The following is a 12500-nucleotide window of genomic DNA, read 5'->3' on the forward strand; positions in this document are numbered from 1 at the left end:
GTTCAGTGCCAGCTTGTTTTTAACAATTTTTAACTATCATGGTCTTGATATTTAGCAATAACACCATTGGTTAAGTAGCTTTGTCAGTCTAAAAGCTCATTTAGCTGTAGTCATGGCTTATGTTTGCAGATGTATTGCTCTATAACTGTATTAAAGTCTCTGTTTGTCTGTATGTCTGTCAGCTGAATGGGCAGCTCTCTCAGCGGCTCTTCCGTAAACTCCCTCCACGCGTCTGTGTCCCGCTGAAGACCATCGTCAGTGAGGAGTTCCTCAGAGCAGGGTGAGGAGAACATGCGGTCTGTGTCGGAGTGATGTGAATGCTGTATCTGATTCGTCTCTCTGCTGTCACAGGCACATCTTCCTGGGCTTCACCAAGTGTGGCCGGTACGTGCTGTCCTACACCAGTGACTGTGGAGAGGACGATGACTTCTCCTTCTACACGTATCACCTGTACTGGTGGGAGTTTAACCTGCACAGCCGCCTCAAACAGGTAAAACAACGTTCGCTGAGTCTATATCAGAGCTTAATTTAAAGTCTCCATGAAATCAAAATTGACAAATCTTTTTTTTATGGAATATTGGGGTATTTATTATAAATTATTTATCAGTGCCTTTGCAATCTTTAATCAAAATAACTTCCTCTGATGATGTGTTTACTGGCGTGTTTACTATCCACCAATAGCAAACCACAACCATCCATCAGTTCCTCATTGAAAAAATCAAGTCCGGCTCTACAATTGTTTTTGTTCCAAAAACCATTTCATTTGGATATACGTCACAATATAGGGAAGAAAAGACTATCACGACTTCCATTTCACGCCGACATTAAAGGATCGGTTCCCTTCAAAAATGAAGATTTCCCGATATTTTACTCACCCTCATCTCATCCGATGTTCATGTCTTTCTTTCTTCAGTCGAAAAGAAATTACGTTTTTTTAGGAAAACATTCCAGGATTTTTCTCCACATAAAGGACTTCAATGGCAACCAACGGCTGAAGGTCCAAATCAATGGAGTTTCACATGAAGGGCTTCAGAGGCTCTGCACGATCCCACACGAGGAATAGAGTCTTATCTAGCAAAACATTGGTCATTTAAATAAAAATAAAAATGTACGTATATACTTTTTGACCTAAATTTCTCATCTTGCGCTGCTCTGCGAACATCGGAAAGGTCACGCTAGACGTAGGCAGAAGTACCGCCCCCGTGTTTACAAAGCACTCATGCGAAGACTAATACAAACGCCCTTTAGGAAAAAAAAAGTAAAATATTTGGTTTTTAAAAGTTGGAGGTTTTTTTTGTTAAAGGTCGTTTGTATTAATCCAGCGTGACCTCTGCGCCACGGATTGCGTCGGAAAGCAGCGCAAGATTGACAATTTAGTTCAAAAAGTATATAAAAAAAAAATAATGAAATGGCCGATGGTTTGTCTAGATAAGACCCTAGTCCTCGTCTGGGATCGTGCAGAGCCTCTGAAGCCCTTCCTGTGAAACTGCATTGATTTGGACCTTCAACCGTTGGTTGCCATTGAAGTCCATTATGTGGAGAAAAATCCTGGAATGTTTTCCTAAAAAAACATAATTTCTTTTAGACTGAAGAAAGAAAGACACGAACATCTTGGATGAGATGGGGGTGAGTAAAATATCAGGAAATGTTCAATTTGAGTGAAATAATGCTTTAAGCTTCTGGTGGTCTTTGGTCATTTTAGTCAGAAAAATGTAACTTTTGTGGCACTTGCTAAATGAACACAAAAAATCGGCTAAAAAATATAACGCTTTTGATCATCACTGTCAAAAAAGAACCGACGACAGGCTCATGGTTCATTGGCCAAGGCTCATTGATGCACGTGTGGAGCGAAGGCTGGCCCGTGTGGTCCAATCAAACAGACGAGCTACTGGAGCTCAAACTGCTCAAGAAGTTAATGCTGGTTCTGATAGAAAGGTGTCAGAATACACAGAGCATCTCAGTTTGTTGTGTATGGGGCGGCACAGCCGCTGACTAGTCAGGCTGCCCATGCTGACCCCTGACCTCCGCCGAAAGCACCAACAGTGGCCCGTGAGCATCAGAACTGGACCACGGAGCAATGGAAGAAGGTGACCTGGTCTGATGAATCACGTTTTCTTTTACATCACGTGGATGGCCGGGTGTGTGTGTCTTACCTGGGGAACACATGGCACCAGGTGCACTATGGGAAGAAGGCGTGGCGGCGGAGGCAGTGATGCTCTGGGCAATGTTCTGCTGGGAAACCTTGGGTCCTCCATCCATGTGGATGTTACTTTGACACGCACCACCTACCTTAGCATTGTTGAGACCATGTTCACTCTTTCATGGAAACGGTATTCCCTGGTGGCTGTGGCTCTTTCAGCAGATAATGCGCCTGACACAAAGCAGAAATGGTTCAGGAATGGTTTGAGGAGCACAACAACGAGTTTGAGGTGTTGACTTGGCCTCCAAATTCCCCAGATCTCAATCCAATCGAGAATCTGTGGGATGTGCTGAACAAACAAGTCCGATCCATGGAGGCCCCAGCTCACAACTTATAGGACTTTAAGGATCTGCTGCTAACATCTTTGAGCCAGATACCACAGCACACCTTCAGGGGTCTAGTGGCGTCCATGCCTCGACGGGTCAGGGCTGTTTTGGCAGCAAAAGGGGGACCAACACCTAATAAGCAATTATATCTGAAAATGGGAACACACAGCCTTTTATATAGGGCTGTATTCTCCTGTAGGGCTGAAATTCCCTCAAAAACATTAAAGAATAAATATTATTGAATAGTATTTTTGAACTTATTGAATACAGCTCTTTCATTTAGTTGAATGTTATGTTGTGACTGTTGAGGATCACAAGTGCAACCTCTAAGTGAGGGTTAAACTGTTTGAACAGTCTGTATTTGTGGCTTCTCCACATCTAGAGCGATGTGACAAACTAGATGTGTTTCTTTCTCTTGGCAGGTGCATCATGTGCGTTTGTTTGCGGGCGAGGACATCTACACCGATCTCTACCTGACCGTCTGCGAGTGGCACAATGACCATTCCAAGCTGGTCATCTTCGGCTTTAAGTAAGAGTCTGCCTAACTCCTCTCTGCTGGGTCAGTGGCAGGGTTATTTTAGCAAGAATTATTTAGTTGAACCATTTTTATGAATAAAATAAAACAGTACCTCAATGATACTAAAATAGCTCTAGTCAGTGACAGTGTGTGCTCATCTGTGACCCGCCAGCACGCGCAGCTCCAGTTCAGCCCTGATGAACATGATGATGAGTGACGAGAACAACAGAGACATCTACATCACCATCACCTCAATGCCTCCTGCACAGCCCTGCAAACAGTGCTGCCCCACGTCCTCCGTCTCCACCATACGCACAGGTACACACGCCGGATTAGTGCCCGCGCACTAGGGATTACAGCAGAGCAATTAAACGCCTCTCTCCGGCGCAGGTGGCGAGTGTCTGCAGCACGGCTACGTTCTGAACGCTCGCTATCAAGTGGTTTATCCGTTCCCGACCTTCCAGCCGGCGCTGCAGCTGAAGAAGGACCAGGTGATTCTGCTCAACACCAGCTACTCTCTGGTGGCCTGCGCCATCTCCCTCTGCCCAGGTACACACACACACACATCCATTGCTCACGTCATGTGTGTTGCTGTGCTATGTGCTCTCTCAGGTAACATTAGGAAGTATGATTCGTTTCAGGAAATCAGTTTGTTTGGACAGTTCGTTTTCATTAAATGGATAAAAGAATGAGTCTTTACTACTGTTGTGTCTTTTCCTCTTAAAGCAACAATTACCAGTGTTGGGCACGTTACTTAAAAAAAGTAATTAGTTATAGCTACTTCTTACAAATAGTAACTGAGTTAGTAACTGAGTTCATCATTATAAAAGTAACTAGTTATCAGGGAAAGTAACTACTGAGTTACTTTTTTTTTTTTTTTTTTTACTTTTTTTTTTACTTTTTTACCTCCAATATTAAAAATGTTAAATGAATGAATTGGACACTAAATAGAATACATTATTATTATAAAACATTTTACATTAATGTACACTATTGTAATGTTGCTGTGGGACAATGTGAGAGACACCTATCAAATTCAATGCATTATTGTAAATATAATCAGTAGGCCTACTATAGTGTAAATATTATCAGTAATATACTATTCCTTTGGTAGTGGAGCTCACGTTATCACTTGGGTTTAGCCACTAATTTTGTGGTGGCATGTGATGATGTGAGGCTTCATTAGATTAGAATTACTTGCCACCGACGTGGAGAGACTCTTTATTCCTGGGCATAAGTTTCACGTTACGTAAACATTCTGACCTTTCACCTCAACGAGGGAAAAGTAGCGCTTATACTTCCAGTTTGCGAAAGCTACCTTTGAAGTCGTTGGACTTGGTGTTTGTGACTGTGCAAATGCGTGTGTGTCATTGGTGTGTGTGTGTGAACTCAACCTATCAACCTCAACCTTGTCTCCCACCCACCAATCATCATCAGTTATGTATATTAAAACGTGCATGGCATGAAAGAAACATGCACGCCCGTACAAACACACACACACCAACCAACCAACCAGAGAAAGAAACACGTTGCAGGTCCGACTGACAGAGAGCCTGTTCGGATGAAAACCGCTTCAGCGAGCTCAATTATAGTAACGGCACGTTTTTTTTCTCAAAAAACGTTGTAACGGGACACAGTAATTTGTTTGATTACTCGTTACTGAAAAAAAATAATTCCGTTAGTAACGCCATTTATCTGTAACGCCGTTATTCCCATCACTGATAATTACCACTGACGACTTTAATAAAGATATAACAAACTGTTTACTGGAGTTTATGAACAGGTAGGCCTGACGCAATAATCAATATATCGAATATATCGCACAATATAAATACAGGACCTCAATAATTTTTTGTGATGCAATATATCTGCCATTATGTTTACATGATAATGAATGTCACCAACATTTTACTCGATTGTGCTGTCATCTTGTATGTTTTGCGTGACGGAGGCGAAAGTGGTTCTCGGGCAGTTCCTTCAGACACAGAGCGGTTATCGACAGGTGAAAAAAGGCGCCATTTGAGGCGTTACAGTGTTTTCCTGACAACAGTTTGGAAGAATAAGCCCAAATGGACTCGATTTCAAAGTCGCAATCCCCTGTTCTGGTGCACATATAAATGTCAACGCAGAATGACGAGTGTTAAAGCCGCTTCACAAGGGAAAATGTTTATTTACTATTTATTCCATTTATTTTATTTTTATTTAGGATAATATATTTTTTACCCTTAATTTCCATGATCTAAAGAATTAAAAGGTTGTCATTTGAAAGTGTGTAGGTCTACCTGCATTGTTATGCTGTTATATTAGAATGATATATTCAGTGGCATGAAATGACAATAATATCGTTTATCGCAATTATTTCTGGGACGATATATCGCAAAACAAATAGTAGTTCTCGTGACAGGCCTATGAACTAGATTATAAATTGTTTGCAGCGCGCACACATCGAATCAGTCTCATTTCTCTTCTTCTGTTCTGCGCGCTCTCGCTCTGCCACTAAGCATTATGGGTAGCCTTTTCTTAAAACCTAATAAACAGCAATTTAAACTGTTTCAGTTATTATTGAAGACAATTAAACATTATATTATTACTCTAATTCACAACAAACGGATAACTCATAGTCATATTTATGACTCATAAAGAGTCATTTGCAAAAAATAAATAAATAAAAGCTTTTTATGTTGTATATTTGTGTTTAGTATTTTTATAAAGCTTGTTATTTTTCATATTTATAAAATATATTTATTTATTATTATTAAATAATGATAAGATAAGCTTTTATATTGTATATTTGATGTTTTTTACATAGCTTATATTTATTTATTTATTTTTACTAAATTATTTCAGAAAAAGTATTTTCGAATGTAAATTATGATATTTAACACCGTTTTCAATTTATTTGTGTACTCAACCTTTTTAATTTATACTTTTATTCAGATAGGACACATGATTAAATTGATCAAAAGTGACAGTAAAGACATTTATAATTAATTTATAATGATTATTTTATAATAATGTATATAATATATATTATAATAAGATATAATATTTATAATAAAGATTTCTTTATTAAATAAATGCTGTTATTTTGAACTTTCTATTCATAAAAGAATCCTTAAAAAAAATTATCAGTTAGTTTCCGCACAAATATGAAGCAGCACAACTGTTTTAAACACTGATAATAATCATAAATGTTCTTGAGCAGTAAATCAGCATATCAGAATGATTTCTGAAGGATCATGTGACACTGAAGACTGGAGTAATGATGCTGAAAATACAGCTTTGATCACAGGAATAAATTACACTTTACAATATATTACAATAGAAAACAATTTAAAATTGGAATTGGAATTACAATTTTAAATTGGAATAATATTACCGTTTAATTTTTATAGAAATGATGATGATGATGATGATGATGTAATGATCTCTCTCTGTGTCTCTAGGAGACGGGCAGCAGGATTGTCAAAACAATCAGATTCTGTACCGAAAGAGAGAAACGTCCTCCTCTCCTCCTCCTGCTGGACCTTCATCACCATCCTCATCCTCATCCTCATCAACCTCGTCTGAGGAGTCACCTGACCTCAGCCAGTTAAAGCCCCATTTCACCCCGCTCTCCCCCAGCCAATCACAGGCTGCTGTGCGGGCCAGAGAGTTTGCAGCTGACATTTTCCGCCGAGCTCAGGCCGGAACGAGGGAACAGGACAAGTGCAAAGCCAAAGAGAAAGAAGAGACTGACACCCAGCGACTCCCCAGCGAGGAAGACCGAACGAGAGAGGGACATGAACGAGACGCAGAGGTCCCGGGACCCTCGTCTTCCTCCTCGGGAGGGAACCAAAGTTCAGTGTCGCCCACAGAGGCAGAGGAAAGCGCTGTGTGTAACACAGTCATGTCTCCTGGATCCACCTCTTCCGTCTCCTCTCCGTCTCCACATGCTCATGAGCCTTCGTCCTCCTCTTCCTCCTCAGAACCTGCTTACGTCAACTACACCACTCTCAGATACAGACTACCACAGGCTGCGGCGGCGGAGCAGTCGAGCGGTACTACGTTCATTTATTAAAATGTGTATCTTTAGTGGCACTTTGTCATAGGGACAATCTCTCAGTAATGATACCAATACAGAACTTGGACAAAGCTGCAGTTCAGTGAGTCAGATGTTGATTCAGAAACCGCTCTGATCGTTTCAGTTCAGGGAAGGATTCATCAGACTGATTCAAAACTTGTCTTTTTAAGCTCTTTATAACAAATACTGACTCGGAAGAGTTATTCATTCGTGAGTTAGTCAACTCTGCTCGTACTGCAGGTTTTTGACTCTCTAAAAAGAACCGACTCGATTCATTTGTTTGTGAATCAGACAACAGTGGTTCACTAAAAAGAACCATATTATAAGAGTAATTTCTTCATGAATCAGACTACACTCAGATGTTTTGATTCACTAAAAAGAACAGATGCAAAAGTGTCATTTGTGTGTGAATCAGACTACACTGGTATGTTTTGATTCACTCAAAAAAAACATATTATAAGAGTCATTTGTGTGTGAATCAGACTACACTGGTATGTTTTGATTCACTCAAAAAAAACATATTATAAGAGTCATTTGTGTGTGAATCAGACTACACAAGTATGTTTTGATTCACTCAAAAGAACCATATTATAAGAGTCATTTGTGTGTGAATCAGACTACACAAGTATGTTTTGATTCACTAAAAAGAACAAACGCATAAGAGTCATCTTTGTGTGAATCATACTACACTGGTATGTTTTGATTCACCAAAAAGAACAAACGCATAAGAGTCATCTTTGTGTGAATCATACTACACTGGTATGTTTTGATTCACCAAAAAGAACCATATTATAAGAGCCATTTGTTCATGGATCAGACTACACTTTTATGTTTTGATTCACTAAAAAGAACAGATGCAAAAGAGCCATTTGTTCATGAATCATACTACACTGGTATGTTTTGATTCACTAAAAAGAACCATATTATAAGAGACTTTCAAAACATGTCTTTTTAAACCCTATAACAAGTACTGACTCGGAAGAGTTATTCATTCATGAATCAGTCAGCTCTGCTCGTGCTGCATGTTTTTGACTCTATAAAGAACCAGCTCGATTCATTGAGTCGCTACAGTGGTTGCACTTTATTTTGATTCAACAAAAGTGATTTATTCGTACATTAGTTGTGCCTTATGTTTTTGATTCACTAAAAGAACTGATTCATAGAGAAAAAAAAATGTGAATCAGACTACACACTGGTATGTTTTGATTCACTAAAAAGAGTCATTTGTGTGTGAATCAGTCTACACTGGTATATTTTGATTCACTAAAAAGAACAGATGCTAAAGAGTCATTTGTGTGTGAATCATACTACACTGGTATGTTTTGATTCACTAAAAAGAACCATATTGTAAGAGTCATTTGTGTAAATCATACTAAACTGGTCACTCTTTTTTGGATTTATCTCAAATCATTTGTGAATCAAAAACTACACTGTTCACATTGTATGCTTATGATTCACTTAATGGACAATAGTCACAAGAGTCATTTGTTGGTGAATCTGCCAGTGCTCTGCTTTTGATTCACTACTAGAACTGGTTCATAAGAGATGTGATTATTTGACAGTGCATTATGATGAAGATTTGGTTTTTAGCCACCAAAATGTGCATCTGATTACCTAATATATGCTTGTACAGTATAAAGTGTGTAGCATGTTTTCATCAGCTCAGCTGGACCAGTATATAATCTATAGTCTGTGTGTGTGTGTGTGTGTGTGTGTGTGTGTGTGTGTGTGTGTGTGTGTGTGTGTGTGTGTGTGTGTGTGTGTGTGTGTGTGTGTGTGTGTGTCTTCAGGAGAGGAGGATGATAAAGTCCAGCTTCCTTTCACAGTGACGGATCTGAAGGGGCGGAGCTTGCAGCTGGTGACGGGACAGTACAGCGGTCAGGTGTGTGTGTGTGTGTGTGTGTGAGGCGGTCACATGATACCGCAAACGCTGCAGGACGGTGTGTTTGACCTCTGGTGTCTCCCTCAGTGTGTGTGTATCGAGCAGCTGACGCTGGATTTCGAGTACCTCATCAACGAGGTCATCAGGAATGATGCTGAATGGGGCTCCCAGTTCTGCTCCTTCAGCGACTACGATGTTGTCATCCTCGAGGTGATGTGTGTTATTTCGGTAGTTTGATTTGTTTATTCGCTTGTCATTTTGCCGTTTATGAGCACTATTCATCCACATTACACATTTAAAGCTACGCTGTGTGATATTTTCCCCCATCTAGTGGTGAAAAGGTATATGACCATCCAGTGAATATTAGTTTCTGTTCCTCTCAATTCCGATTTCGTTTTAACTCCTACGGTGGCCGATTTAGTCCAAGATTAATATGGCTTCCAGTTCGACCTCGTCCACATTCGACACGGTGCCATCGAGTGTTAAAACGCCAAAGGCGAAGCTTGAATTTACGGGTATGTTCCTCTTTGGCTAATGTACTTTCAAGATGGAGGGGCAACATGGCGACCCGCATTCGAACCCCTCACCCGTATGTATGTTCAATGGCATATTATAAACTAACGAGAATACTTTATTACTTGAAAGAAGTAAATGTATATTAATGAGCACATATAGTTTTGAAAGAACTAAGTGTTTTAGCTAAGAATAAACTAAAAAAGTTACACAGTGTAGCTTTAATCTGAGCAGTGTTTCTCCTAGAAATGTTTCCAGCAGCGGTGCTGTTAGTGCCGGAGGTTGTTACCAAGCAGCGCGCGGGGGGTTACCATGCACCTCCAGAAGAAATGTAAAAAAAAATAACCCCTTAAACCATGACTTCTGGCAAGTTTTGTGGATAGAAATAGACATTTTGAACATTAAAATCTAAATTAAACTTTTCATTAGTTTAAAAGGTAATAACCTGCCGGGACGTGCAGAAAGTTCCTAAGGGGCAAGGGCTCACATGTAAGAAAGGGTATGTAAAATATGTACAAATAAAAAAAAAAAAAAAGTGTTTGGATACTATTTTATGTTTTTGCAAAAAGTCTCATGCTTATCAAGCCTGCATTTATTTAATCAAAAATAAAATGCAGAGAAAAAAAACCCAGTAGCCTAATATTGTGAACTTTTTATTAATCATATATATATATATATATATATATATATATATAAATATAAATAATATTAGTGCTGGGAATTGATTAAAAAAAGTACTAATTAATCACATTTTTTTCTGTAATTAATCGCGATTAATCGCAAGCTTTTAATATTTTGATATTGTAATAATTTCAGTTACTCTCCAAATTAATGTAGAAACAATTTAAAGACAGTATATTTTAAATATGTGTTGTAATGGCATCTTTTTATGAATGAAGGCCAGTATCACTGATACTAAAGTCTCTATGAAACATTAACGACGTTACATTACAGTATAACTGAAAGCTCCCAATTTCAACATTTATTAGGCTTTAAAAAACTACTTTTAATTTAAGTGAACTTAAAACAATCTTTACCTAAACCCAAAATAATAAATGTTATTTTTACCTGTGGCCTTCCCTGTTAGACATATACAGAAATGTAATAGTTTTCAAACACCTTTCTTAACTGCATAAATAATAAATGAAATATAGATTAATCATCATTAAAGCTACAATTTTCTCCGTTTCCGTTGTTCTGTGATAAACATTAATGACAGGCTTCATCATCAGTGCGCCTGTCACTTTAAGAACAGCCGCTGACGAACATGACGCGCATCTCATTTCCTCACAACTCTTTAAGTTCATTTAAGACGTTATTGAACTAATTTAAGACTCCTAATATGAGAATATTCAAAATTCTCTGTGTTGTTGTTATTGTTTGTTCAAGAGCAAAAGAGAACTCGATGTGAGCAGGAGACTGACGCGATTACGTCGAGTGCGCGTGTGTGTGTGTGTCAGAGTGTCCCTCGATCAGCTGACATGAGAGGCAGCCACACAGACAGGACACTGACACACAGACAGACACACACACACACACAGACAGGACACAGACACACACACACACACAGACAGGACATTGACATACAGCGCGTTCTCTTGTGTCTTGTCGCGCTTGGAAGAATTTACATGAATAGGAGCGTGATCATGTAACGCTAGGCAAAAATGGATATAAAAACGGACGCTGCGTTATTTGCGTTAAATATTTTTAATGCGTTAAGCTGAAAAAATTAATCGCCCGCGTTAACGCGTTAATTTGCCCAGCCCTAATTTATTTATATAATGTGTATGTATGTATATGTATGTATATATATATATATATTATAATGATTAATAAAAAGGTAAAACAAAATTGGCCCCACTTTATATTAGGTGGCCTTAACTACTATGTACTTACATCAAAAAATAAGTACAATGTACTTACTGTGTTCAAATTGTATTGCAAAACACCTTTGCTGATATTGAGGTGGGATACGGGTAAAGTTAGGGACAGGTGTGGTGATATGGGTAAGTTTAAGGGTAGGGTTCGGTGTAAGGGAAGTGTAACTGTGTAATTACAAATGTAACTACAGAAATTAATTACAGACGTAAAAACATGCAGGTATTTTTTAAAATGTAAGTACAATGTAAAGACATGTATGTACATAATAAGTGCATTGTATCAAATGATTAATAAAAATGTTAGTACATAGTAGTTAAGGCCACCTAATATAAAGTGGGTCCAAATATTTTTTTTTTAAGAGCATCACATATCATACAAGAGCTGCTAGTAATTTTCTCTTTGCCTTTTGTTGTTTGATTCACATTAATGGCTCAATCGTCAGCAGGTTTATTAGATGCTGCCCCTTTAAGACCGAATGCAGATCTAATGATATCATTCTCCCATTAATTTCTCCCAACTATTTACGCCCATTTAAGCTAAACTGTGTTTAAGTGAATACTCTCCAAGCCTGTCGTTTTGAGATATCGGCTATTTTGTTGTGTATTTGATGGTTTAGTCGCGCACACGAAGCATATGTGCAAGTCGGTCCGTTTCGCAGTGTGCGCACACACACACACGCCTTGAACTTGGAAACAGCGTCTATTGCGTGGATTATTGGGCTTTTCATTTAATCAAACACGTCCTGCAATTTAGCCAAAGTGGAGAGTGCATTTGACAACAATCACGGATTGTGCTGAATCTGACGTTAAAGGCATGTTTGGGGAGAAATATGTGCCTAGGTTGCCGAAGTTATGACGTCACTTTGTAGGCCAACCCGGAAGTTAGCGGCGCATGGGTTCCCTCGATCGAAAAGCCATGCATTTTCCCCATAGACTTTTGGAAAATGGCCAAAAATAAGATCTGTGTTCAACAAAGAGTTATGACCCTTACACGTTTTGTCTATCAAGATAATCTTTACAAATTAATCCAAAATGTATACATTTTGAAGCCTAAATAAAGCCGTCAGATATAAAATGCTAACGGTAGGCTATAAATGGACTACAGCACACCATGGTCGC

The 12500-nt window shown here is 38.8% G+C and overlaps 2 protein-coding genes across 2 annotated transcripts in view; one reads left to right on the forward strand and one right to left on the reverse strand.

Moving 5' to 3' along the window:
- Positions 1 to 455, reverse strand: part of smdt1b (single-pass membrane protein with aspartate-rich tail 1b) — a 2745-nt gene extending 2290 nt beyond the window's left edge. Inside the window, exon 1 of the mRNA XM_079812500.1 lies at positions 1 to 455. This exon is cut by the window's left edge and continues 9 nt beyond it. The gene's annotated coding sequence lies outside the window, so the exon portion shown is untranslated.
- Positions 1 to 12500, forward strand: part of dcaf15 (DDB1 and CUL4 associated factor 15) — a 22630-nt gene that overhangs the window by 553 nt on the left and 9577 nt on the right. Inside the window, exons 2-9 of the mRNA XM_079812499.1 lie at positions 183 to 280; positions 352 to 490; positions 2949 to 3055; positions 3216 to 3361; positions 3434 to 3592; positions 6490 to 7083; positions 8897 to 8988; positions 9076 to 9198. Of these exons, the coding sequence (XP_079668625.1) occupies positions 183 to 280; positions 352 to 490; positions 2949 to 3055; positions 3216 to 3361; positions 3434 to 3592; positions 6490 to 7083; positions 8897 to 8988; positions 9076 to 9198 (1458 nt within the window). The remainder of the gene's footprint in view (positions 1 to 182; positions 281 to 351; positions 491 to 2948; positions 3056 to 3215; positions 3362 to 3433; positions 3593 to 6489; positions 7084 to 8896; positions 8989 to 9075; positions 9199 to 12500) is intronic.

This window comes from Gobio gobio, assembly GCF_949357685.1.
Source record: "Gobio gobio genome assembly, chromosome: 3".
Lineage (NCBI taxonomy): Eukaryota > Metazoa > Chordata > Actinopteri > Cypriniformes > Gobionidae > Gobio > Gobio gobio.